This window comes from Emys orbicularis, chromosome 6 (genome assembly GCF_028017835.1).
Source record: "Emys orbicularis isolate rEmyOrb1 chromosome 6, rEmyOrb1.hap1, whole genome shotgun sequence".
In the NCBI taxonomy this organism is placed as follows: domain Eukaryota; kingdom Metazoa; phylum Chordata; order Testudines; family Emydidae; genus Emys; species Emys orbicularis.
Genome location: NC_088688.1, coordinates 95,036,948 through 95,062,707, shown reverse-complemented (window position 1 = coordinate 95,062,707; position 25,760 = coordinate 95,036,948). Strand labels below are relative to the sequence as shown.

General features: G+C 40.2%; 2 protein-coding genes across 2 annotated transcripts in view; both read right to left on the bottom strand.

Annotated features, from left to right (window-relative positions):
- Positions 1-292: 292 nt before the first annotated feature.
- On the bottom strand, positions 293-1,267 carry LOC135879870 (forkhead box protein D4-like). Its single transcript, XM_065405906.1, has one exon. The coding sequence runs from the start codon at positions 1,265-1,267 to the stop codon at positions 293-295; it is 975 nt and encodes a 324-aa protein (XP_065261978.1).
- Positions 1,268-9,633: 8,366 nt separating this feature from the next.
- Positions 9,634-25,760, bottom strand: part of LOC135880654 (zinc-regulated GTPase metalloprotein activator 1A-like) — a 45,423-nt gene continuing 29,296 nt past the window's right edge. Inside the window, exons 12-16 of the mRNA XM_065407006.1 lie at positions 23,914-23,965; positions 13,920-13,988; positions 13,750-13,815; positions 10,886-11,015; positions 9,634-9,733 (exon numbers count right to left, since the gene is read on the bottom strand). Coding sequence (XP_065263078.1) covers positions 9,660-9,733; positions 10,886-11,015; positions 13,750-13,815; positions 13,920-13,988; positions 23,914-23,965 — 391 coding nt within the window. The 3' untranslated portion in view covers positions 9,634-9,659. The remainder of the gene's footprint in view (positions 9,734-10,885; positions 11,016-13,749; positions 13,816-13,919; positions 13,989-23,913; positions 23,966-25,760) is intronic.

Genomic DNA, 25,760 nt, shown 5'->3' with positions numbered 1-25,760 from the left:
CCTCTCTGTCCCTCCCAGAGCCGGAGCTGCTGCAAACTTAGCAGGGTCGGTCAGTTTCAGCTCGCAGCATAAAGTCAGGCGCTCCAGGACAATCGCCACCCAGAGACTGATGGGGGGCCAGTGCAGAAGTCCCCCGACCTCCGCCCCGACGGCAAAGGCGGGGCAGTTCCCGGGCCGTTTCCGATCGGAGCATGACATTGTTTGACCAGGGTGTCCGCGCAACGTCCCTCCCCGGCAGGGGTGGCCGGAGGTTGGGACCGGGGTGGCGGTGCCAGGCCGGTCCCCTTTGGGGCTAGAAGGCGGCCCGCGATCCCTCCGCAGCCGCTCCAAGGGGCAGCAGTCTGGCGGGGCCCGGGCCGGGCTGGCAGCCCAGCAACGCCGCCGCCGCACCAGGGCTGGGCCGGAGGAGGCGGGCGCCCTTCCCGGCCCCCGGGGCGCAGGAGGCGGTGTCCCGCGGCGAGGCCGCGCCTAGCAGAGCGGCTGGCAGCAGGCAGGGGGCGCGGGGCAGGAGCTGGGGCCCGCAAGCCCAGGCGGCGGCCGGCCGCACCAGCGGGCTGGGGGCCGGCTCTCTGCCCATCAGGATGCTCTCGATGCTGAAGGAGCAGCCGCGGCTTGGGGGAGCGGCCGCCTGCTGTGCCCCGGCCGCCTCCTGCTCCCGCAGCAGCAGCACCCCCAGCTGCAGGGCGCAGCCGGCCGCCCTCCGGCGCGGCAGGGGGCAGGCAGGGTGCAGCGGGAGCCCGGCCTCGGGCGGCACGTAGCGCAGAGGCTCGGGGGGCAGCAGGGCGCAGGGCTGGCAGAGCAGGGCCGGGGCCGGGGCGGGCGGCGGCTGGGGGCGCTTGAAGCGCTTCCTGCGGCGGAGGAAGCTGCCGTTGTCAAACATGCCCTGCGAGGCCGGGTCCAGGCCCCAGTAGCTGCCCTTGCCCGGGCTGCCCGGCTCCCGCGGCAGCTTGACGAAGCAGTCGTTGAGCGAGAGGTTGTGGCGGATGCTGTTCTGCCAGGCGGGGAAGCGCCGCCGGTAATAGGGGAAGCGGCCGCGGATGAAGGCGCAGATGCCGCTCAGCGGCAGCTTCTGCTGCGGGCTCTGCAGGATGGCCATGGTGATGAGCGCGATGTAGGAGTAGGGCGGCTTCCCCTCGGGCTCCCCCGACCGGCGGGGCTGCCCTTGGACGCCCCTGCCCCCTTCCAGCTCCTCGGCCCCCACGCTGCCGATCTCCTCCTCCTCCTCGTCCTCCCCATCCGAGCCCCGCATGCCCAGCTGCCGGCTCATGGGGCCGCTCGCCCACGGACGCTGGTGCAGCCCTGGCCGCCGCCTCGCCCTGTGGCTGGGAAAACCGCGTCCGAGCCCTTCTTATACCCCTCCCCAGGACAGCGGGGGGAGAGGAGCGGCTGGTCCCTGCTACAGCCCAATGGGTTCACAGCTGCAGTGAGGTCCCTGGTCCTGCCCACCAGCGAGGGGGAGGATGCTGAGTCCTTGGGAGGTGCTTGCTATTGATCGGGCAGTGGGCGAGAGCAGGACCCTGGCGGAGCCCCAGGAAGCAGCTCGGGGGGGAGGAGGGGAATGGGCCACTGGGCTACAACTCTCAGGCTCTTCAGCCATCTCTCCGTCCACTTGTAGCGGGTGAGAGGCAGGTGGCCATGGAGAAAGCGCATTTGCAGCCTTTAGCGACGGAAAGACACATCTGGTGCTAGTCAAAATTTGAATGAGCAAAGTTATAATCATAGTAAACGTCGCCCCCTTTCGTCACTAAGATATGGACTAGAATCACTAGCAGCTGCTCGGCGCTGCCTGCTGAAATGTGCTGCTTGTACAGCAACGCCACAAAGAATCTCCAGCAGCGCTTCTCAGCGCTACTGGCTGCTACTCTGAAACCTGTAATCAGGTGGAGATTAACATCTTTACGGATTCGGGGATTTTAACAGGGATGGCATTGGAAGTCCGCGCGTGTGGTTTCCCTCCTTACAAAAACCAAACGCTTAGATACTCCAAAAATGAAACCTCACCACTACTAACGCCAGAAAACATCTGCAATCAAATAGTTAAAATGATTATATCTCCTCCCGCTAAAAGGCATCCAACAGCACTAGCTGATCCACATGGCCCAGGGTTTGTACCGAATGACCACGTGCACATAACGCAAAAGGTCAAAATTTCAAATTAGGAGAGAAAACGCTTTATTTGAAATACTTGAAACTCATCACAGTTAAATTGAGCATGCATAGCAATGAGGCGCTATCTCCCGGCGACAGTCAGATCGGGCATGGTAACAACGTACACTTGACGGTTTTGTTTTACGAGCTGAACTAATGAACAGCAATTTGGAGAATAAAGTAAACAGATCACAGCGCAGAGTTTACTTTGGGGAAAGGCGTTTCTATGAAGTTTGGATGCTGATGGGTTAGGAGAGGATTTCCTACTATTGCAGTTCTGAACGAATTCCCACTTCCCCTCTCCGCTATTCTACAGTGGCGAAGGCTAGACGCTACCTTCTGCTAATAGGCTACACACACAAAAGAAACTACGCTGGGCATTACACAGCTGGGGCAAAAGGTCCAGCCCCAGGCCCCTAGTTGGTCAGCTTGGCTTTTGTAAACTTCAGCTCGTTTGCAGGTGGATTTGGCCATGAAAATGGTAAGTGACACCGCACATGGGAACTGTAGAGGTTACTATTTACCTCCCAGATCTGCATATGAAAACAGTAGGAAATAGTACAGCGGCAGTGGGTTTAGAGAAGTAAAATCAGGAAGAACTGTACAATTCTCCTGTGTATTTGTCTTCCGCTCTGAACACTGTTGCATGCTGATCCTAGTTTTGAGGTAGAGAATTCAGAATAAGGACATTTTTACCCTCTTCTCACATATCAGGAAAACCCTGGGCAAACTGAAGTTTACTTGGGGACACAGAAGCTAGCCTGCATTTCAATGCTTTCTTCTTGCCAGAATTTCCATGAACACACACACACACACACGATATCTATTCAAATGTTTACTGTCTTCCTTAATAGCTGCTACATTTTATTTACACATACACAGCTTTATCTCTGTGTACTCGTTTGCAAGAACCGTAGTGCTTTTTCACTGTACCTGAAGCAATGTCCGTAATATACAAAGACAACTCTGGAAAATATTCAAAACACAAAATGAAAATAAATTCATCCAGGCTAAGTGATTCATAAATATGAACGGAGTAACTTCTCTTCTGAGAAAATATAGACATGTAAGGAGGAACAATAGAATGAATTTACTATTAGGCTGGTGAGGCATGCCATAGCTTTTTCTTGATGTTAGCACGCCCAATAACATTACTTATAAGAAATTTAAACAATATGGGGGAGAAATTTCCACTTGTTCATTAGATCGTTATAAAAGGTCTTAAGACATGTACATCACTGCGCAATTGCTGCTATATCGGTAATAATTTTAAAGGGAGGGAGGTTAAATCAAACCGACTTTTCAAAAAAAAAAAAAAAAAAAAGCAACCGTTTAAGGTTTCTTCTTTTTGCATACAACGGTCTGGTTATGTTTCGATTGCTGGCTCGGATGTTTAAACCACCACGCTGGGGGTGCTGCACGGCCTCCACGAATGAAATGTAATTTGTTTTGTTTTTCAGCCAGGCAGTTTACCATCATCAGAAAATAAAGCTGTAATTCTAGCTTAAAGGGTAGGTCTCCCCAGTCTTCCCCTAACTTCGCAAAACAAAAGTAACACCCACCTATACAAAGCTAAGCAGTTGTTAAATCAATGACAGTGGAAAATAGCATCGCTTAGCAGCAAACAGAGGGTTCAGCCTGGGGTTTCTAGCTTTAAACAGTTTTGCCCATATCTTTTTATGATAACGTAGCAAACAAATGGAGTAGGATATAAGAGAGCAGGCAGCACCTTGCTTTCCCTCTGGAGGGTATAATTAACCACCCCTCTTCTGGGATCATCTTCATACTAATTGGAATTGGAAAAGGTTCAGAAAAGGGCAACAAAAATGTATAGAACAGCTTCTGTATGAAGAGAGATTAATAAGACTGGGACTTTTCAGCTTGGAAAAGAGGCAACTAAGGGGGGGATATGATAGAAGTCTATAAAATCATGAGTAGTATAGAGAAAGTAAATAAGGAAGTGTTATTTATTCCTTCTCATAATACAAGAACAAGGGGCCACCAAATGAAATTAATAGGTAGCAGGTTTAAAACAAACACAAGGAAGTATTTTTTCACGCAATACACTGTCAACCTGTGGAACTCCTTGCCAGAGGGTGTTGTGAACGCCAATAGTATAACAGGGTTCAAAAGGGAGCTAGGTAGATTCATGGAAGATAGGTCCATCCATGGCTATAAGCCAGGATGGGCATAATGGTGGCCCTAGCCTCTGTTTGCCAGAAGATGGGAGTGAGTGATAGGGCATGGATCACTTCATAACCTGTCTGTTCATTCCCTTTGGGGCACCTGCCATTTGCCACTGTCAAGAGGACAGGATACTGGGCTTGATGGATCTTTGGTCTGACACAGTATGGCCGTTCTTATGAATTGGACCCTCTGAGGAGAGCCCCAATGAACGGGATGCTGCTAATCCATGCAGTGTCTAGGGGGTGAGAACATTCACCGCAGTTGGGACCTAGGCACAAATTGATTCTAAGGGCTGCAGTGCAAATTTGTTCTCACTGAACAGTTACAGGCTCTGCCTCACCAATCTAGAGAGGCCAGACTCACATCAGAGTTTTAGCTCTCCAAAACCTGAACATTTCCTTACCAGCTGATCATCAAAGTTAAACTCACGTAGGTCTTCTGTGCCCTCCAGGGTTGTTTTTGGAAGAGGGCATAAGAAGTGAAAATGGATTTTTCTTTACCCACAGAATTTTTTTCAAGGTGAACAATTATGTTAAGCAAATCCTGGTAAAATGAAATTTCCCCTATCAAGACAGGAGACACTGTTTTGGTCACCAGCCCTGGAACTTTTATCTGTAGAGGTGCTGAACTTCCCCAGCTTTGGGCTAGAAATAACAGTTAACTATTTTTTCCCCCTAAGGGAAGATGTATGATCACTGGGGTGTGTCCTGGCAGGCAATCCTGCATTCCTTTCGTACCTGCACACTTCGCTTTGACTCTGGCTGGAATCTAGGGTGAGTTTCAGAGGGAGACTACTGGCGATTAGCTGTCCCTTGATATTGCAGGATCCTTCCCAGAATCAAATTGTTCCAAGAAGAGTTGTGGGGGCAGCGGACGGGGACTAATATTTAAACACTTCCCCTTGTTTGTAACTACAGGGCTAACAAGTCATCTCTTCCCGCTACCCTCTGCTAAATACCTTCACATTATACTGTACTAGCATAGCATTATGGCTACTCCATAAATCAGAGGATTATGTCACAAACGCTTGAAATGAAGTGGAGAGAAAATATCATGGGATCTTCACCTGAAATAGAAGATAACATCTTTTCAGTAATATTTGTGGTCCTGATCCTTATCCTCTCAAGGAAAACACCAATTGACTTCAATCAGTGCAGTAGAATCCCTGCTAAATTAGCCCAGAATAAGGAGTATAGATTAAACAGGAGGTCAGTCTATTATAATCTTTTTTGAATATACTGAATGAAAAAAAATCAACCCAACCCACTCTACATTATGACAAGTTAAGGTTGCACAGTTAAAGAATTAAAATGAATGCAAGATGCGTGTCTAAATTCCCAAGGAGGCTTAGAAAAGCTCAGCCAGGATCCTTTGAGCAGTAATAACATTCATCTTTATATGTACATTTTCTTCTCGTGCCTCCATCCTCCCCAAAATAGAGATCCAGATGCTTAATACCTCAGTTTGATCCCAATTTATGCTGAGTAGGTTGCGAGATCAGGCACTTAAAGTGAATGTTAATGACATAAAACGCATACCGAAAAATAGGGGCAGTGTAGTACATCAAGCCAATTGGAGCCCTAACTTTTGCAATCCCTTTCCTTTTTGTTTCCACATAACAGGAGGAGAGGCAGGAGTGAAGTAGCCCATAAAGCTGGATACATGGAAAGGACACCAAACAGTCTGTGAATAAATATCTCATTTAAATACAGTGGCACCTTGTTGCTTTACTTGGAAGCAAGAGTAAAAAGGGGGTATCACTAGCTGCTTTTGCCAAGGTCATATGGGCAAAGGTAGAAGGGTGCAGGGGATTGACAGTCAGGGGCTGAGAAAGGGAGACAGACTAGAGCAACGTTTCCCTACCTTATGTCAAGTACTGGAGAAGGCCTTAGCTACAGCAACCTCAGGCCAGCTGACGGCAGGCCGGCAAAATTGCAGACTAGAGGAGCCAAGTACAATCACCCCAGAAATTGTAGATCCAGTCCAAGAGGGGTGGAGGAATATGGAAATAACTGCAAGTGGCTTAGATCAGGCTGCACAAGCCACTTTACTTAATCTGGTGGTCCCTACTGAAAAGTGCCTTCTGTGCCACTATTTCTGTGGAAGAAAGGGTGCATAATGAGATATGTGGGCAGCCAGCTGAGACAGATGGCATAGAGGGTGGGCTGGTTGACACTAGCTTGGTTGCTCTAGAGAGACAGACACAAGGGATGAGGAGAGTCCCAATAGCAGAGAACTAAAAACAAGCAAGGTTAGGGAGAAAAGAGAGCAGGAGCACAGGCTGCAGCTCCTGGCTGTGGAGGTAGGAGATGGGGGAAGATCACACCCAAAAAAACCTGAAAAGGCTGGTGCTATGCATAAAAACAAGATTCTGCTTAGTCCTGACTCTTCAGCTTCAGTGGGCCACCAGCACCCAGGACTGACAAATGGACACATTTAAGAATGGATGTAATTGTAGAGGCTAATTCTGTTATCTTCTCAGTAATCAGATTCAATCTAGCTGAAGTTGTGTATGTAACTGGGCTCTGTGAAAGGAGGCATTTGAATAGGTAGGAGCTTCTCCTACTAATATCTTGGATTTTTGTGGCTACTCTCCCCATTCAAAGAAGGGAAAGGATGACAGCGTAGAACAGGGAATGGACAGGGCACCCATCAGTTGACCTGTTCCTCAGGGACTGCTGTCTGAAGTAATATTGTATGTGCTTTTTGTTTGAACCCATATAGGTTTTTCCTAAATTGGAAAATGAATGATCCAGAATTGGGCAATTCAAGAAAAAGCACTGATTGGCTCTGAAGGTATTAGTGTCTTCCTCAACCAGATGGAGTGTCTTTATAACGTAAGGTAGCTGAAGGCAAAGAAAGCAAAGGGTGAAAACCAAGGCTGCAAGGAATACAAGGGGAAAATGTGGACAATACTATATATATCTTCTATTTCATTTGCACAATCAGGCACATCTCACTTAAATATTTGTATCATTCCATAAACTGCATCATGGCCAATCTCCCAACTAAGTATTTTAAAAAAAATATGCCTCAGTTTGGTAAATACCATCTAAAAATGTAAATTGCACTGTCAATCTTCCCTACTGTCGAACAAAATTGTACACACACACCAAATCTATCAATCCATTCCACTAATAGTTCAGATGTGATCCAGTCAGATTCCACTTGCTGTCCACCAACAGGAAGCAGCAGCAGAAGTTTAACTAAAGCAAGGTAAGAAAAAGTGTACCAAATAATATAAACAGTTCATAACTGGAAACTTAATATTTTATATTTTGTAGAAGGGATTTAGCAAAAGGGAACATGTCAGAGCTGATTACATCCCAACTGAAGCTACAAGGAGCTCTTACAGGACACACATTCTTCCATACAACCAGATGAAGGCTACTGTGAAAGATTAATAAGCAATGCTTTCCTTACTGTACTTAATTCCTTGGAAATGAACAGTATTTCCTTAAAATTATTGTATTCCATTATACACAGAGAGAAGACATTTGTTTATTATCATAGGGCTGCTTCTCTCAACAGATAGTCTATTTTGTTTTTAACTGAGCATTAACACCTAACTTTCATTCTAAAATGAATGTAGTGTTCATGAAAGATGCCACACATCCACAATATTGAAAACTGAAATCCTATTTGTCCACAGGCAGATATAGCACAGGAAAATGCAGCACAAATTTCCCTATGGTGGCCATTCAATGTATTTTAATACTGACTTACAGGATTTATTTATTCAGGTCAGAGGGATTTTAAATTTCTATGTCCATTCAGTCTCTGGACTCTGTGGCTCTCTGACAGTTTTGGCAACTTGTGAAGATAGTTGGGGGATACGAACAGCTGTCCATTAGGAAGTGGACTGAGATCACCAATTTGTTCCACATATACCACTGAACAACTGTCAGCCACCAAAACTTCCATATCCCGTTACAAATCCTCTGAACTATCCAGTCTCAGAATTCGTCTTGGGGGAAATCAGATAACAAAAAGAATTGCATGGAATTTGAAAACAGATACAGTATAACAAGAATGGTAAAATTTTAGACTTACCAAAAGTCTTAATGCTCACTGCTAGGAAATTCAATGAACACTTTTCTGTACTGATAAAAAGAAGCATGTTGTTTTTGGAGTTTGAAGCATGAAAGCTTCCATTTCATTACTCTGTGAAAATCACAGAAGCTTTAACATTCATCCAAGCATCAATGATGCACTAAAGCAAAAGTCTCAATTCTACCGACTATTTACTGGATGAGAAGTAACCTTTTGAAAATTAACAAACATTTTTAACACATTCCCATCTGCATGTATTTTCTTTTGCATATTTATCTGCCCGATTATATTTTATGAATCCCACTGAAATTAATAAGTATCGTTTTTCTTAGAAGTCATACAAAGCTGGAGGAAGAATTTAATTTTGTGAAGATCATAGATACAAACCTTATTTTAAGTTCCCTTCACAGCAACAATATGCACTGCCAGAAAAAAAAAAAAGTCATACAATCTCACAAAAAAAGGGAAGAAATTGCATTGGACATCTTGGATAATACAACAGAAAATGCCCTGTATAGAAGAATCCAATACTGACAGGGTCATAGCCTTGAAGATCTAAGAGGTCATTTACAGATCTCAATTCTATGAAAATGTGATTGAGGGTGTAGTTATGTATATGTCGATATTATCCTTTACCTAACTTTGTACATCTGTCATTAAGGGATTTTTAGTTTTACTTATACAATCATTTTAAAGCTATTTGAAAAGGTGACTGATCATCTTTATTTTAGATCTAAAAAAGGTACGGAAGAGAAAGGTAATATGGAGCTAAACAACATGATTACCTGACTCTCTTTTTACTATGATTGCCTCACTCGGAATAATCAATCATGGTTTTTAATTATTTTTTTATTAAAAGAACCAACAGGATGGAGCAGTAACCTCAGAATTGTTTTGGGAAGCTCTAAATTTCTCTATTGTGTGTGCACCAGATATACTCAATCATAATAATACATGACCCAGACACAAACATCAGAAAAAAAGCTTAGCCTTAATTATTTCTGTGAATACATATGATATTATTATTACATCATTTAAACATATGCCAAAATTTTAGAAACACTAATTTACTCTATTTTATTCTGTAACATAAATGCAAATATTTAAACAATAGATGATTTGGAATTCGTAACAGGAGTAATGTCAAATTCAGAGTTTAACAGTTGTATAAATTGCAGGAGCAAAATGAAGCTACTGTACTGCATGTCATCCATTATTATAAAAGTTTGCAATGTTAAGGACAGATTTTTCTTCTTCTTTGTGGTGTGATGTCAACTGTTTTCCTGTTTCTCTGTCATGGTAGCTATAAATACTTGTTTAAGGATATCCTTATCCAAGTTCCTGCCTGTAAACGGACAAAAATTCATATTTTCCAGCATATCACAAAATAATCCATACATAAATGAAAACCGACAAGTATACAAACACCTGTTACATACTAATGAGTTAAAACACGGGCTTATTATAATGATCTTAAGTTGCAACTTTAAGCTATAGATTTCCAAATAGGCTACAATAAAGTATAAAATAAGAGAAATGGGGAAGAAATGCTGGATTAATCTTCATTAAAACTTCAGAGTCAACCTGGAGTTTAGATAAAAAACATCTAAAAATCCTAAGAGGTGTGTGGTTTCAACATTAATTATGAACATTTCTGAAAGAAAACATGAGATCAGCCTTTAAGATTACATACACCTAAAAGGCAATAACACTTTTTCCTTATGGAGACTTATCAAATCTTTTATTATAATGATTCCCACCAGCATGTTTTTAATCCTAGATTTTTTTAAAGTTACATATATATATATATATATATATATATATATATATATATATATATATATATATATAGGCTTGGAAGGATTAGATTTTTTAAATCGGTAAATGGTCAGTAAATGTCACTGTACACACAAAACAACAAAATCTTTCCGTCAATCACAATTTACACATAGGCAAAGGGGGGGGGAAAAAAAAAAAAAAAAAAAAAAAAAAAAAAAAAAGAGTGCCACTTGAGAACTTAAGAGTTTGATTTAAGGATATTTACTTGGGTACATTTTGACAGGTGATGTTGACAATTTGTGTTTTAACTGATATGAAGCTTTAACTTTTTGTCTTCTACTGTCATTAAATATTGTCTGACCCCCCTTGTCTCCATAATGTCCCACAATTGTGAAAATTTAAAATTGATAAAAACTGAAAAAGGCTTAAAATCCGTAATTTTGTGTCACTATGAAAATGTAAATTATTATTAAAAATGCTTAAAAACAACTCATATTATCCATCAAAATTATAAAAAACTGAATTCTGCTAATCCTACATATATAATATATAAAACATACATACACATATTTTAATTACACACACTCCATATATACATACAATTTATGGACAATTGTATTTTATTTATTTTGTTTTACCTGTTGAAGAATTATAGTCTGACTTAGTTTTGCCTGTTGTGAGAAACAGCTGACCAAAGAAATGTGTAGTTTCCTCTTACCTATTAGAACCAATCTGTTTGTTCTTTCATCATCCTCTTTCCAGCTTACCATGGTCTCTTCTAGATCATATAGTTCATGGACACCTTGGACAATCACCTGGTGAGATTTGTCTTTAATAGACACCAACCCCTGATCAGGAGGACAGTTATTGTTAGTATCACAATAGAGCCTAGAGCAGTGGTTTTCAAACTTTTGTATTGGTGACCCCTTTCACATAGCAAGACTCTGAGTGCAATCCCCCCTTATAAATTAAAAACACATTTTTATATATTTAACACCATTATAAATGCTGGAGGAAAAGTGTGGTTTGGGGTGGAGGCTGACAGCTCGCGACCCCCCATGTAATATTCTTGAGATCCCCTGAGGGGTCCCAACCCCCAGTTTGAGAACCCTTGGCCTGGAGTCTGTAATCTGAATAGGAACCACATTGTGCTAGGCACTGTACAAACAGAATACAATAATTTGAATATAAGACAACACAACCCGTAGGCTTAACAAATAAGAGGAGGAAGGACAGATGAGGGAAATGCTGGTCAGATAATATTACATAGTCTAGCTAGTGCAATACATGTTTTCTGATTCAACTGGAAAGTTGCCAGGATTTTTTTTCCATTTTTCGCCTAGGTATTTCAATTTTTAAAAAAGCTAATTTATTTAATAGAATGTATGTGTGAATGAGAACAGCACACCATTGCCTATCACAGTAAGTAGACAGTACAGAGTTTTCTGGTTCTGGATAATTATGATTAAGTTATTGACGCCCTTAGCTTTTTTACTATTCTAAAACAAAGATATATGAATGCGTGACTGTCAACATTTTAAAAAGGCTCAGCAGCATAATCAAGTGATTAGAGCCAACACAATGACACCAGCAACTAAGTGCCAAAAACTCTGGTTGGAAAGATCCAATAATACGTCATAGAAAACCTTGTAAAACTTTGTAGTTACACACATTTCTGATTATCTAATATATTCTGTATCTCTTCAGGAGGATGGGAGAGGTTTTAATTTTATTTTTTTATTTATACACACACACGGTCATTTGCATTAAAGTAGGATCTTGTCAGTCAGTTCCTTTCTGCTTATTCCTCATCTGAAATCCTGAAGTCCCAATCCTCTGTTTGACAAATTAACTGGTGTTAAGATGACTGTAGTGTCAAACAGGATTATAACTTGAGGTGGGACATAAGCAAAAAAAGACAAACTGTGGCACCCATCCTACAACTGACTGGGATACATCTGCATGGAGCCCCATTTATTTCAGTGAGCTTTAGTGCACAGACAGTTGCAGGACAGAGGCCTACCTTATAAATTTTGCTTTGATTCAAGTGCTCAGTATAGTAAAATGTGGAGAAAATGCAGAACATCAACATTATTTCCTCCCAGACTATATTTTCCAAGTAGTATCAGTGGGTTTTTAGATTTTAGGGAGGAGGAGGAGGATTGAAGACAAACAAAAGTGCTCTGATTTTCTTGTAGCAGGACCACACACATATAACCACTACTGAAAGATCAAGTACAAATAATTATGTTGTCACTCAACTGTGCACCATTACAAATGCTGTTCTCATTAAGCAATAAGAAAATAAACCTGAGCATATTTAGGGGGGGGGAGGGATAGCTTAGTGGTTTGAGCATTGACCTGCTAAACCCAGGGTTGTGAGTTCAATCCTTGAGGGGGCCACTTAGGGATCTGGGGCAAAATCAGTACTTGGTCCTGCTAGTGAAGGCAGGGGGCTGGACTCGATGACCTTTCAAGGTCCCTTCCAGTTCTAGGAGATAGGATATTTTTTCTCTTTACTGTACTCTATTAAAGCATTGACAGAGTTTTGAATGTGCATATTTTCTGTATCACCTTTTTAACCAACTGTTTGTAGGGGAGTAGGCCCTCCGTACCCTCCGACCGGAGGGGGCCCCGCAAGGAAGGGGGCCCCTAAAAGTGGCAAAATAAATACCGCATTCCAGTTTCTGCATTGTAAGGGGCCCCGCCCGGACATATGTTCGGCGGGGGCCACCGTTCGGAGGGGGCCACGTTCTTTGTTGCTACGGCCCTGGTAATATACACTGAAATAGAAGCTACTTATAAACTCTTTGAAATACAGGACAATATTTTCCTGAGAAATTTCACTTATTGTTTGCATATCCATTGATTGCTTCTTTAAAAATATCATCTCAGGTTTGTAGAGAATGTTAAGTGTTGACTTTGACATGCCTCCCCTCAACTCCCCTTCCTGAATTGTATGGTGCATTTCAATTTCTGCAAGTTATGTTGAGAAGTATAATTACAACCCTAGGCAGATTTTCCAAGTGAAGTGGCCATTTTGGGTGTGGGTGGGATGGGATCTTTCAGAGGAATGACAACACACAGAAGTAAGATTTCAAGGACAATATAACATTAAAGAGCTGGCAACAAGGGCTTCTGCAAAGAAAACTCAACATTTATACAACTGATCATTATGGAGTAGCTTGTGACTAGCCCTACAGTAGCAAAACAAGGGAATAAGGATTCTCCCACCCTTGCACAGAGGGCTGACCATAATTCCAGCCTTGGTGCTTGGGGCTTCCTCCCACTAAATCCAGAGCAAGTGGGCTGAGAGTAAAGGGAACAATGTATGGGTCTCCTCCCCCTATTTGCTGGCCAGCAGAGCTCGCTAGCCACGTGGGAGGAGTGAAGTGGTTGGAAAGAACTGCATCCTGAAAATCAAGTTATTACTGCCTTTCCCCTAGCTCAAATGAAGTGATCCAGGGATGGTGCAACTATGAACATTCAAGGATGTGGCTAGATGGTTTTATCCTTAACAGGAGTAAGGGAGTTAAAAAACAGAAGTTGTTATGAACAGTTAGGTAAATTTAAAAGCTGAACCTTGAGTCTTATGACCTCCATGGGATGACCAGCCTTGTCTTTCACACTCCTCTCCCACAGAAGATTCTACAAATAGGAATATGTTTTAAAAAACAGAAGCTTTACACAAGTGATAATTTTCTCAAATGGTGCAGTACACATTTTTCAGGTAACAGTTATGCAGCACTCACCTGAATAAATTCATTTAGATTTTCTTCAGTTGTGTTTCCTAATATTTCAAACGTAACTGTAACAATACTCTGCAAATAGAAAGATTTAAGTATTAATATTCAGTTATTCTAAATTAGAGAATAAACTAAACAGTTCAATACCTTATTTAAAACAAATGTTTGTGCACTTAACAGGTATAAATCAGTATAAACAAAAACCCCCAAAGGAAAAAATATCCACACTACTGGTTCTGCTCTAATATAGTATATTACTCTGGTCAATTCAGCTGTTTTTATGTCAGTTTAAGGAATATATGATTCCCTACAGTCAATACTTTTGGGTATTTTGATGCCATAACATTTCATATTGTAGAAATCTTTGCACTAATTGATATTTAGTCCTTATAAACAATTGTTAATATGACTAGGCTGTTAATACTGGTATCTTTTAAAGGTGTTTAATAAAGTTACTTCCCTTAGCTATTTTTTTTTTGTATCTTCACAGTTGTTCCCATTCACCAGCACAGTTTCACTGGGCTGATACACACGTGTCACAATAAGGGGGTTCTCTTTTAATGCACCAGACTTTATCCTGTCATTGCTGTACACTTTTTATGCTATGAAAAAATAAAGATTTATAAATAGATCCCTAAATAAACACACAAAATGCTGTATTTTACCCAAAAGTGAACAGCGGATTACTGCTTAGAGCCTGATCATAGACAAGAAGAAAAAAAATCAATGTGCCAATGTCCTTTTTAGAACTGCTGAAAATAATTTCAAAATACATTAAGAACCATGTTTTACTTAAAGTTCAACATACAAAATTACCATCTCAGTGGGTGAGATAAGGTGGGTGAGGTGATATCTTGTATTCGACCAACTTCTGTTGGTGAGAGAGACAAGCTTTCAAGCTTACACAGAGCTTACTTGAAAGCTTGTCTCTCTCACCAACAGAAGCTGGTCTAATAAAATAAATTACCTCACCTACCTTGTCTCTCCAATTGGTTATAAAATTTGGAGAAAAATATTTTATGACTAAAGCAACAATTCTACGAGTTTACTCAATGACAAAGAGTAATTCACAAAATAAAATAAACAAACCAACCCACCCCCCCAAACAAGTGCTAACATTTTGTTCACAGGTAACTTCAAAAGAGGGACCGATCCAAGTCTATTATGCTTCACACATATTGCAGCTATCCTTCTATCAACAATCTACATGAAGTCAATAAGCACCCTTTCTCCTCCAGAAGAACTTGTAGCCAACTGTGAGAAAACTTTCTGCTCTCATTTACACCTCATACATCTCAATAGTTTTTCATAAACCATTGTTAAACTAAATAGGGATAACAACAATGAACTCATACTGCTTCCTAGTGGGAAATGGGCTGCTGGTTAAACAGTACCACACTACATAAACAATAATCACTTCCTTAATAATATCAAGTTGCTACCTCTCACATAAAATTCAGGAAGTATTACACTTTACCTCTTTTTCCACTAGGTATTCATTTAGGTTTTTATACAATTGTATTTTAAGAGAGACTTAACACATAGATTAGTGTGAACATGAATCTGAATTATGAGAGAAATTTTGAACTCACTCTTAGGCAGTGGCCACAAAAATCAAATCTAAGCATAACGTAACTTACGTTTAAGTATTAATTATCAATCACTCTCTGCGGAACAATTTTAATTATCGATGTGTCAATAGCAACTCCAATAATCAAGGTCACATTGAGATTTGAGCTAAAGCAGTGGTTCCCAAACTTTTTTCTGCAAAGGAGCCCTTTGGCATCTGACTAAATTTCCAAGGCCCCTTTCATTTTTACATTTAGTTTCATGTTGCAGTTATGTATTAGTTTGTTTACTTTTGGTTCCTTTGTGAGTGTTATTTTAATAACAAAGTAACCTGTCTGCAATTATAACAAGTTTATTTATTATAACAACCATTAAACTGTATATCAAAGTATAGTTAGGTATCATAGAACATTATGGAAAATACAGTCATCAATCAAACATGGTATGACAATTAAGAAATCATAAGTACTGATATAAAATATAAACTATGGTAGTTTTGTTAAAACTCTTAAATTTAAAACAAATAAAAGAAACGTATTGTGTTACTTGGTGTGATGAGTGGGCCTGCCTTTGTGAACACAATTTTGATATATTTTGCATAATATTTGAAAGTTTCAGCCTAAAGATCTTGCTTTGTATCCAGTTTGTATCTATATCTTGATTTTAAATTAGACGAGTGCCGAGAAACCACCCTCATGCAAATAGGTAACAGCAAGTGATATTAAAAAAACACTACAGCTCTGTTTGACAGCGTTGGATACTTTGACTTCTGTTGCAGCCAAAACTGGATCAATGAATGCTTTGTAAACTCCATCTTCAAATCTCCATCACACAACAATTCCTTTTGTTCCTCCTGTCTTCAATATTCAAATCCTTTGATGGTTTTGCTTTTCTAGCAAAGAGGTGTTGGCTTCTTCACAGGAAAATATCATCATTCTTCACAGGAAAATATTCTTGTAAATTGTTCTTGAGGTTTACCAAATGCCAAAGAATGTTATGTTTTGCATTTTCATCTAAAATAAATCTAATAAAGACAATCAGAATTGTCATTTGCCACATGACACCACAACTGAAGCTTTATCATCATTGCTTCTCCTTAGTCTTGAACATCAAACATGGTTATTGATATTCCTTCCCTGGAGACCTAAATTCAGTTAATTTAACTGAGAAAATATGTCCTTCAAGTATGCCAGCTGTGATTGTCTAAAAGGTGCAATTTGTCTGTCTGAAAATTCAAAAGGATAATCCATGGAAAACGACGTCACTGAACAAACAGGCCAATACCTTCCCTCGGGGGAGAACCAATGGACTTCGGTTTGTAGAAGTAATGAAGAGTGTTCACTTCCCAGTTACTGCAGAGTGTTAAATATGCACAAATTCATAGAACGTGATTTTAAAAAATTCATGATTTTAACATCATTTAACACTGCCTTTAATTCTGCTGATTTTTTTGCCCCCAAATGCTTCACAACATATGCTAGAATGGTACCACTGCATTTTTGGTGCCACTTGACATACTCGAGTGACAATTCCACTCAATAAACACCCACCATTGCTTGAGCTTCATCAGTACACAGACCAACACAATGCTTCCATAAAAAAAAGTTATTAAAAAAATATCTTCTGCATGTGGGCAAAGGATGATGACAAATCAAGTCTTCAGCCACCTCATCAAAAATATACCAAACATATGCAAGAAGACTAGCAACACCAGCAACATCTGTTGATATGCAAGGCAATACACAGACTCAATTGCAAGCGAAAACACCAGTTTTTCCACATTATCACTCATGTCATGTATTCTGCTAGATATTGTATTGTTCAACAGGGGAATAATTTCTAATTGCTTTCCTTGCTTCTCTCCTAGCATTATGTTTACCATGTCCTTCACTGCTGGAAGAATCAGTTCTTCAGCAATTGTGTGTGGTTTTCCAACTTAAGCAATTCTATAGTTAACTTTATATGAAACCCCGAGAGCTTTATGATTGACATGGTTTGTGTTAATAACATGCTGTTTTCCAGCCTATAAATCGCTTAATGTTTGTTTGAAAAATTCTACAGGCTAATCTATCTACAGAACATGTTTTGTAACTAAATGTCAGCGGAGTTTGGCTGGTTTTAAACACTAATTAGAAAGCATTTTGTAACACAAAAAACAGTGTGGCAACTGTATATCTTCTTGTATGACACAGGTAAAGCCAAATGTAATGTAAAGCTCATCATACTTTCTCTTCTTCTTTGTTCTTTCATAAAGTTTGTCACCTTCCATATTTTCACATTTCACACCAGTGACATGTCAATGATGTTTCCTTATTACTAGCTACACTTCTGTTGTCACTTTGATCCTCGTTGATTTCATGTTTGTTCAATAGTAGGTATCTTTTTTCTTCTTATTGGTTCCGCTTTTTAACCACTGGTCCATTTTTGTCACAAAACAGTTATTGTCATTTTAACTAACATTATTTTCAGTAAGCTTAGCTATGGAGCGGTTTGAAGCCTCCGAAAATACACATATATACAAATACACAGAGTTTAGTTTAGTGGTCTCAGGATTCCCTCAACACCTATACATGTCACTTTATCTGTATTTCTGTTTCCCCTAAATGGGGCTATTACTTTCTGAGGTTTGCGAGTCTTGAAATGCATGGCAGAAAGAGTACTTCTAAATGCTCATAAGGGGGTTTAGTCCTGAATGTGCAAGTATTGGTACTACCAGAATGCCGCTGCCAGCGTGACCTCCCATACATTGTGCATATGACATCACGGTGTGTGGAGAACGCCATTTTGTTCTCACAATGGCATCCTCCGTGCAGCAAAAGTGCTGGAATGCTGTTTCAGTGAGTTCTGGCCCAGGTTCAAAGGACGGACCCCCACATAACCCATGGTGGACCCCACTTTGGGAACCACTGAGTTAAAGTATCAATGTTCCACTATTTCTCATTTTAATATTTTGAGTTTAGTTTCCAGGTTTAAGACAACTGGGTTTTCTATAATGAGGTGTTGTCAAAACGTGACTAACTTTGCTGATCTCCCTTTTTAAAATTTAGGCCCAGTATAACCTTTTTGCAGAACTACCAGAGTCCACAAATTTCTCTCTCACACTCTCTCTCTCTCACACACACACACTAACATATTCGCAACAAGCACTTTCTGTTTAACTTGCAAAAACAACTATTTCTCTAGTTCATCATAGTGTCTTAATAACAGCCAATGGAACAGTGCACCCATCAGCTATTTCAATTATGTGATATAACCTCTTTGGTTCTGCTAACAGGCTGCCTCCATTTCACACAGCAATTGCCTTTATGCCTCCCCTACATCATGCCACTACTCTAATTTTCAGAACTTCTGGGGAAATGCTAAAGTTCACCAGTGAAAGTCATGATCTGACCAACCTTCTATGGTTTCATGGAACATGGCTTCCTCTGTGGTGAGCTATGGAAAATTAGACAGAAAAACTGCTTCAATAACAGAGGCAAGAGCTCTGCAAGTTTCCCCACTCCCTCTTAATACAAGACACTGAATAACCCAAAAAGATGGTCTAATTAGACTCTCAGAACAAATGTGTAACAAGATGACCTGTTACAGACATAGGAAAAAGAATGGGTAACAATAATCCAAAACAGAATATAATCAAAATATTTTGAAATCTGTGGTGAGCAGAAGAGGATAGCAATAGTTTTATTAGAAAGATTTCTAGACTCTTGAAGTGATCATAAATAAGGGAGCTGCCTTTCATCAGGAGAGTGCCTTTCTGAACCCCCAACAGTCAAAAGGGCCACCACAGCCACCTAGCATGAAAACCCCCATCCCTGCAGCCAGCTCTCATCCCATGGTTGCTTCCCCCTCCTCCCTTTAAATACATTTTCATGAAGTCCAAGTTGGGCCTTACCCTCTCCACCTGCTGGGATTGTGGCCTCAGGTGAGGGAGGTGGCATGGAGTTTGTTTATGTGAGCCTTCCCTCATGCCCTGACATACAGGTACCGAGCACGAAGCAAGTATTTTTTGCCTTTTATGCACTACCCTACATTTCAATCAGCCCAGGCTGTGAGATATTCAGACAACAGAGATCTGAATAAAGCTCTTTATATTAACCTGAAACATTTCTACAACACTTTCTTAAACCATTTATACAATTTGTTTATTTATTGTACTTCACTCAGCTTGGAGAGCAAAACTGAATACTGGTTTTAGTTTCCAATAATCCATTTCACCCTCTGGTTCTCCAGCACTAGCACAATGCTGTTCTGTTGAAGTTTGCAACACTTCTGGGAAATGTTTATATCAAAGATTTTCATTGTAATAAAATAAAAAACTCATAAAAACTTTTGTATATTACAGGTTTTAGAAAGTTCCTTTCCCTCACCTCATCTAGCAGTGGTTGCCATTAAAGCACTGACTGCCAACAGTTACTAAAAAGACCAGTTAACTTTATGCTTAGGTTTAGAAAACTTGGTAATTGTAGTATCTTTTGGCAAATTATAACTTAATATAATTCAATTAACTTGACAGTGCCCCTTTAAAATGTGGCTGTCACCCATATTACTGATTATATTAGTTCAGGGTTTTTTGTTTTTATTTGAAGGTTACTTTAAAAAATCCTGGATCGTTTTGAATTGCTCACTGAAGACAAATTTGAGAAAGCATTCTCATTCAGTGTCTAATGAAGCATTCGTATGTTAAAATCACAACTTCCACCACAATGTATTTACCTTCTCCCCCACCACCTTCACCAGTGCTTTCATTGTTCATTTACATTGCATATTTGAGTTCTAAATAAAGTGTCAAACTACATACGAAGGAAGTCCCACTCTTCCCCTTTTAAGCAGCAAAACAAAATGAGTGCTCTTGAAATGAAAAGAGCAATTTAGACTAGGGCAACAAGGGGTCTTGTAAGTTCCAAACAGAGAAAGAAGACGCCACAATTACAATGCTCTCACATAGAAACAAATCTACTCACTATTTAAATAAAAGAATGTTTTAAATACAGTGATCCCTATTTGGCCAGCAGTATCTTACAAGAAACAGATAAAAATGGTCCAAGGGTGAATATTAAAGCAAAAATCTATTTAGAATTAGAGCATAAATTTTGAAATGCATTTATGAACTAATCCAAAGAAAAAAAATATGCAAGACATTTTATATAAGTGTCAGTGTCCTTAATCCTGTCAGAAAGAAATATTTTGTGCCTCACTAAACCAGAGGACACCAGAGTCAATATTTTTGAATAAATATATCCTTAGTACACATAATGTGATTTTGTTCCCTGGGTTTCAAGTAAATTGAATTTTGTAATCCACTGGTATTTTGTAACCCTGGTTACTCATACTGGTGGCATACCAGTATATTCATGTGATATGTTTGAATGAAGAAGCATCTGTTTTATATCTTCCCCACCCCATTAAATGTTGTAAACAGCACAGTGGAAACAAGAACTTATTAGAACTACAATACACAAATTAATAGTTTTTCTTTTAAAACGCTAAAAATATGCTACGTATATTTTAGATGGTTACGATCCTCCAATTTTCCACATTTACCAGCATTAACAAATTGGACTGTAAAGCTTTCATATGAAAACAGGCACCTAAATACTACCTTTCCCCATATGATATTTCATTAATGAACAGCATTTTATAACATTTGTGCTACACTTATAGGTGAAAGGGATAGGGTGTACGGAAGAATTTGGGGGAAGATAAGTAGTAAATATTGAGAGGGGAGTATTACTTATGACGAGGGAATTTTAATGCCTATAGTGAAGTTATTTTTTTAAACAAAGCTTTCAATAAGGTTTTTATATCAGACAATGATTAGTAGAGTCATGGAGCAGGAAGTAAATGGCAGGCTAGACAGAAAACTAGTTTAGAAACAGGAGGCAGAGGGGAATTAGAGATGGGAACTTCACGTTGGAAAATGGTTGAAGGTGGGGTCCATAAGCATTACAGCAGAACCCTCTTTATCCAATCTAACTGGGACAGGGGCCAGACAAGATGATCAAAAATTCAGACAATTTGGAGAATGGGAAAGTACGAGGCTGCAGCTCCATTTAGCGGCCAAAGGAGAGATCGTCCACTTCTGGACCTGTGTGCACTGGTTGTTTGGTTAATGCACAGAGCCGTATAATGGCGGTTTGGATAAATGGGGTTCTACTGTACTTTTAAGTTCTCTGATGTTCATAATACATGGGTTGGATAAGAGTATTGATGACAAAAACTCCAAGCAAGGTTCCAGATAGTACTAAAGTTGGAGTTACATCAATGAGCCAGCCAGATTCCAAAGCATTTGACTGATGTAGGTGAAAGAACTGCATTTGCCATCTGCTGCCCAATGTAGAAAAAGGTAGAGAAATTAGTCTAAGGACGAAGGACCAATTTTATCAGCTTAATACAGGGGTGGGCAAACTATGGCCTGCGGGTCAGATCTGGCCTGCAAGCCTTTTAAGCTGTCCCATGAACTCCAGCCAGGGTGGGGGCCGCACCACATGGCTTGGCCCTGCTCTAGCCGGGTCAAGGGTTGCTCCATGCATAGGAGGCGGAGAAGGGACATGCCACTGCTTCTGGGAGCCGCTTGAGGTAAGCGCCACTCGAAGCCTGCACCCCTGAGCCTCTCCCCACACCCCAACCCCCTGCCCCAGCCCTGATCCCCTCCCGCCCTCCGAACCCCTCGGTCGCAGCCCAGAGCACCCTCCTACACCCCAGACTCCTCATCCCCAGCCTCACCCCAGAGCCTGCACCCCCAACCAGAGCCCTCCCCACCTCCCGCACCCCAACCCCAATTTTGTGAGCATTTATGGCCCACCATACAATTTCTATTCCTCGATGTGGTCCTCAGCCCAAAAAGTTTGCCCACCCCGGCTTAATATGTGTTCTTCTGCTAATATGAAATGAAAGCAGCCCTCTAGAAGAGTCTGCCGCCTCTGCTTCCTTATGCAACAAGCAGAGGATGTGCAAATTAGGAGTTCTGGACTAGTTTTTCTATAAATTTTAGTGGATAATTTTGAGCACAGGCTCAAGGGTTATGCTTAGCTCAGAACCCTATTATATTTTATATGATCTTACTTGGATGACACCACGATATCCACAAGACTCTCTGGGGGACATGTCCACATACCCAACAAACAAAAAATTCTCAGCTTTCACTCTTCTCTGTGACTTCCATTGTCTTTTCCCTGTCTTTCTCACACTGCAAGCTACTTTTGCCCTGTATAGCACCAAGCACATTGTCAGTGCTTAACAAGCAATACAATCAACATTAAACATAGGTCTATTTCTGTAGCAGTGATAAACTGGGCTTCTCCCCTGTACCCCCCAATTTGATTTTTAGTTTAGGAATGTTTAAGGAAGAAAACAACACTATATTTTCCATTAATCAAGTAAAAGAAAAATCTAAGACAGTGGTTCTCAAACTGGGGGTCGGAACCCCTCAGGGGGTCTCAAGGATATTACATGGGGGGTTGCGAGCTGTCAGCCTCCACCCCAAACCCCGATTTGCCTCCAGCATTTATGGCGTTAAATATATAAAACAGTGTTTTTAATTTATAAGGGGGGGTCGCAATTAGAAGCTTGCTATGTGAAAGGGGTCAACAGTACAAAAGTTTGAGAACCACTGAGCTAAGAGGTAATAATGAACCACTTCCTATTGTTAAATATGCAACAATGACAATTCTAACTGTGTATTAGACAGAGGGTCAAATTCTGCCCTGACTTACACCCCAAAAAGTAAAGTCTTGAGCTTACAAACTCTATGTGCTTAATTTTACTAATGTGAATAGTCCATTAAGCACATGCTTAGTTTTACTACCATGAGCAATCCTATTAACTTCAATGGAACTACTCATAATAGTTAAATAATCACGTACATAAGTGTTGGCAGGATGAAGACCTAAATTAGGGCAGATTCTAGTCCAGAGTTATAAACCCACAATTATACAGTTTTTCCTTGTAAAACAAATTGCAAGCATCTATGTAAGAAAATTTACACATATTGGGCTAATATGTCAGTTGGCTTTAACCAAGATTCTAAATGTATACATGCATAACTTGGTGCCCAACTACCCAATTTATACACCCAAATACTGTTTGGGTGCACAAAATACGCATGTGAAAAATAATTACTACAAACCTAGAGCCCAGTCCTGCAAATGAGTAATTTTATTCATGAGAGTCATTAATTTCAATGAGGCTACTCATGTGAGTAAAGTTATTTACAGGATTGTTTGCAAGCCACTTTTGAAAATATGGCCCACTGTATATATTTAGTTCCAATATAATAAAACACAACAATGTATGTATTCAAATGATTCCTTAATACATTATCACTTAGTTAATACCCACTATAGACCATTTGATTAGTATGCAATGCCTAACATGCAGCAATTACTCCAATGGATTTAGTTAGAAGGTTTAATGTAGCAGGTTTAGTAGTTACCTTATCTAGGTGTGGGTGTGTAGTCTGCACATTCTGCAGCTTTTTCTGCAAACTGAAAACAAGTAAACTTGAACCTTGCATTGTCTTAGAGTACCAGAGTCAAATACTTAGCTACTTTGTGTTACTAAAGTATCAAAAGGACTAAAAGGAATATATAAACATAAATGAAGCATTATCTAGTACAGATTGAATTTTACACTAACAAGTAGTACGAAACAGTAAAAACTGTATTTAAAATATTTTCATACTTAGTTTTATTTTGAGATACATATGCAATTCTAAAGTAATGTGCATCTATAAAACTTCTCAAAGTGTGTTTTGATCACCTATACATATACATAAACCCATACACAAATTTTATATTTTATAATACATAGCAGCAGGCATGGAAATTACTTTAATTACAGCACACTGAACAGATGTGATGAGAGTCATATGAGAATCAGGGAGACCAGAGAAGAAAAGGTAGCAGTAATCTACGCAAAAGATGGCCAGAGTATGGTCAAGCATGCTGGAGCAGCAACATTGAATGAAAGAGACAATTTTTTGAGATATGGCACAGAAAAAGCCAGGAAAAAAAAAAAAAGTAAGAGTCTAGCCATCACCATTCTGACTGAGAATTGGATCAGTGATCACTAATACAGATCATGTAAACAATGATTTGATGATATATACAGAATTTTTAATAGGCAAAAAATACTTCCTCCATCAAGTGCCTTCTTTATACAGCTTGGCTTTCCTAAATCTTATTTTAAGAAAATATTGCCTATATTCACCTCTACCCCGATATAACGCCGTCATCGGGAACCAAAAAATCTTACCGCGTTATATCGAACTTGCTTTGATCCGCCGGAGTGCGCAGCCCTGCCACCCCCCCACCCCTCCCGGAGCACTGCTTTACTGCGTTATATCTGAATTCATGTTACATCGGGTCACGTTATATGGGGCAGAGGTGTATTTATATCTACCTGCACTTTCAGAATGCTTCATGTTTGATCAGATGCAAGGGGTGGAGGGAAATTGTAAAAGGCACTGCTCTGTGATGCTGTGAGACAGCCTGCAGATAAACATTTTCCAGCAGATTATGTCTTCAACAATAGTAGCATATATTCAACTACAGGGAGGCCAAGGACTTCAAAACAAAACATCTGCAAGGTTTTAAGAACAGTGAGGGGTAAATAGGTGAGAGTGAGTTTAAAAGAGGGGAGGGGGAAAGTTTGTGTGTAGACAAGCTGTTGGAGTGAATTAGTCACCCCAGGGGTCATGATAAAGAGGGTGTCAAGTTTAATCCTTCCCAGCTGGTTAATCTTTGAAGGATTTTCTCTGTTTTGCAACTATACAATACATCTAATGTAAAAGGAGGAATCAAGTACCAATACTTTAATTTTACTTGTTTGTTTATAGCTATGAAATTATGTTTGGCAGTGATTAATGTCATTTCCATAACCCGAACACAGTAAATGGAAAGGACCTTTTGTTACTTGAGTGACATTTGCTACTGTAAACAAAAACAAAAGGGACAAAAACTAAAAAAGGGATTCATTCTTAAAATAAATCAAAGCATTAAACTACTATACAAGTTAAATTTATGCTCAAATGGCAAAATACATGGAGAGTTTACATATCTTAGTTCTAACATATGCACAGACAGCTAGCAAAAATACAGTTGTTGCAAATAATAATAATAATAATAATAATGGTTTTGAAATAAGTGTTCACTTTAATACTCTAAAAATACAACAAATCAACTCTCAGCCAACTTTTGCATCAAAACGAAGGGCAAACTGAGTCATCCAAACAGTATTACTAAGAACACAAGGCAAAAAAATCAATGTAGTCCTTTCCCT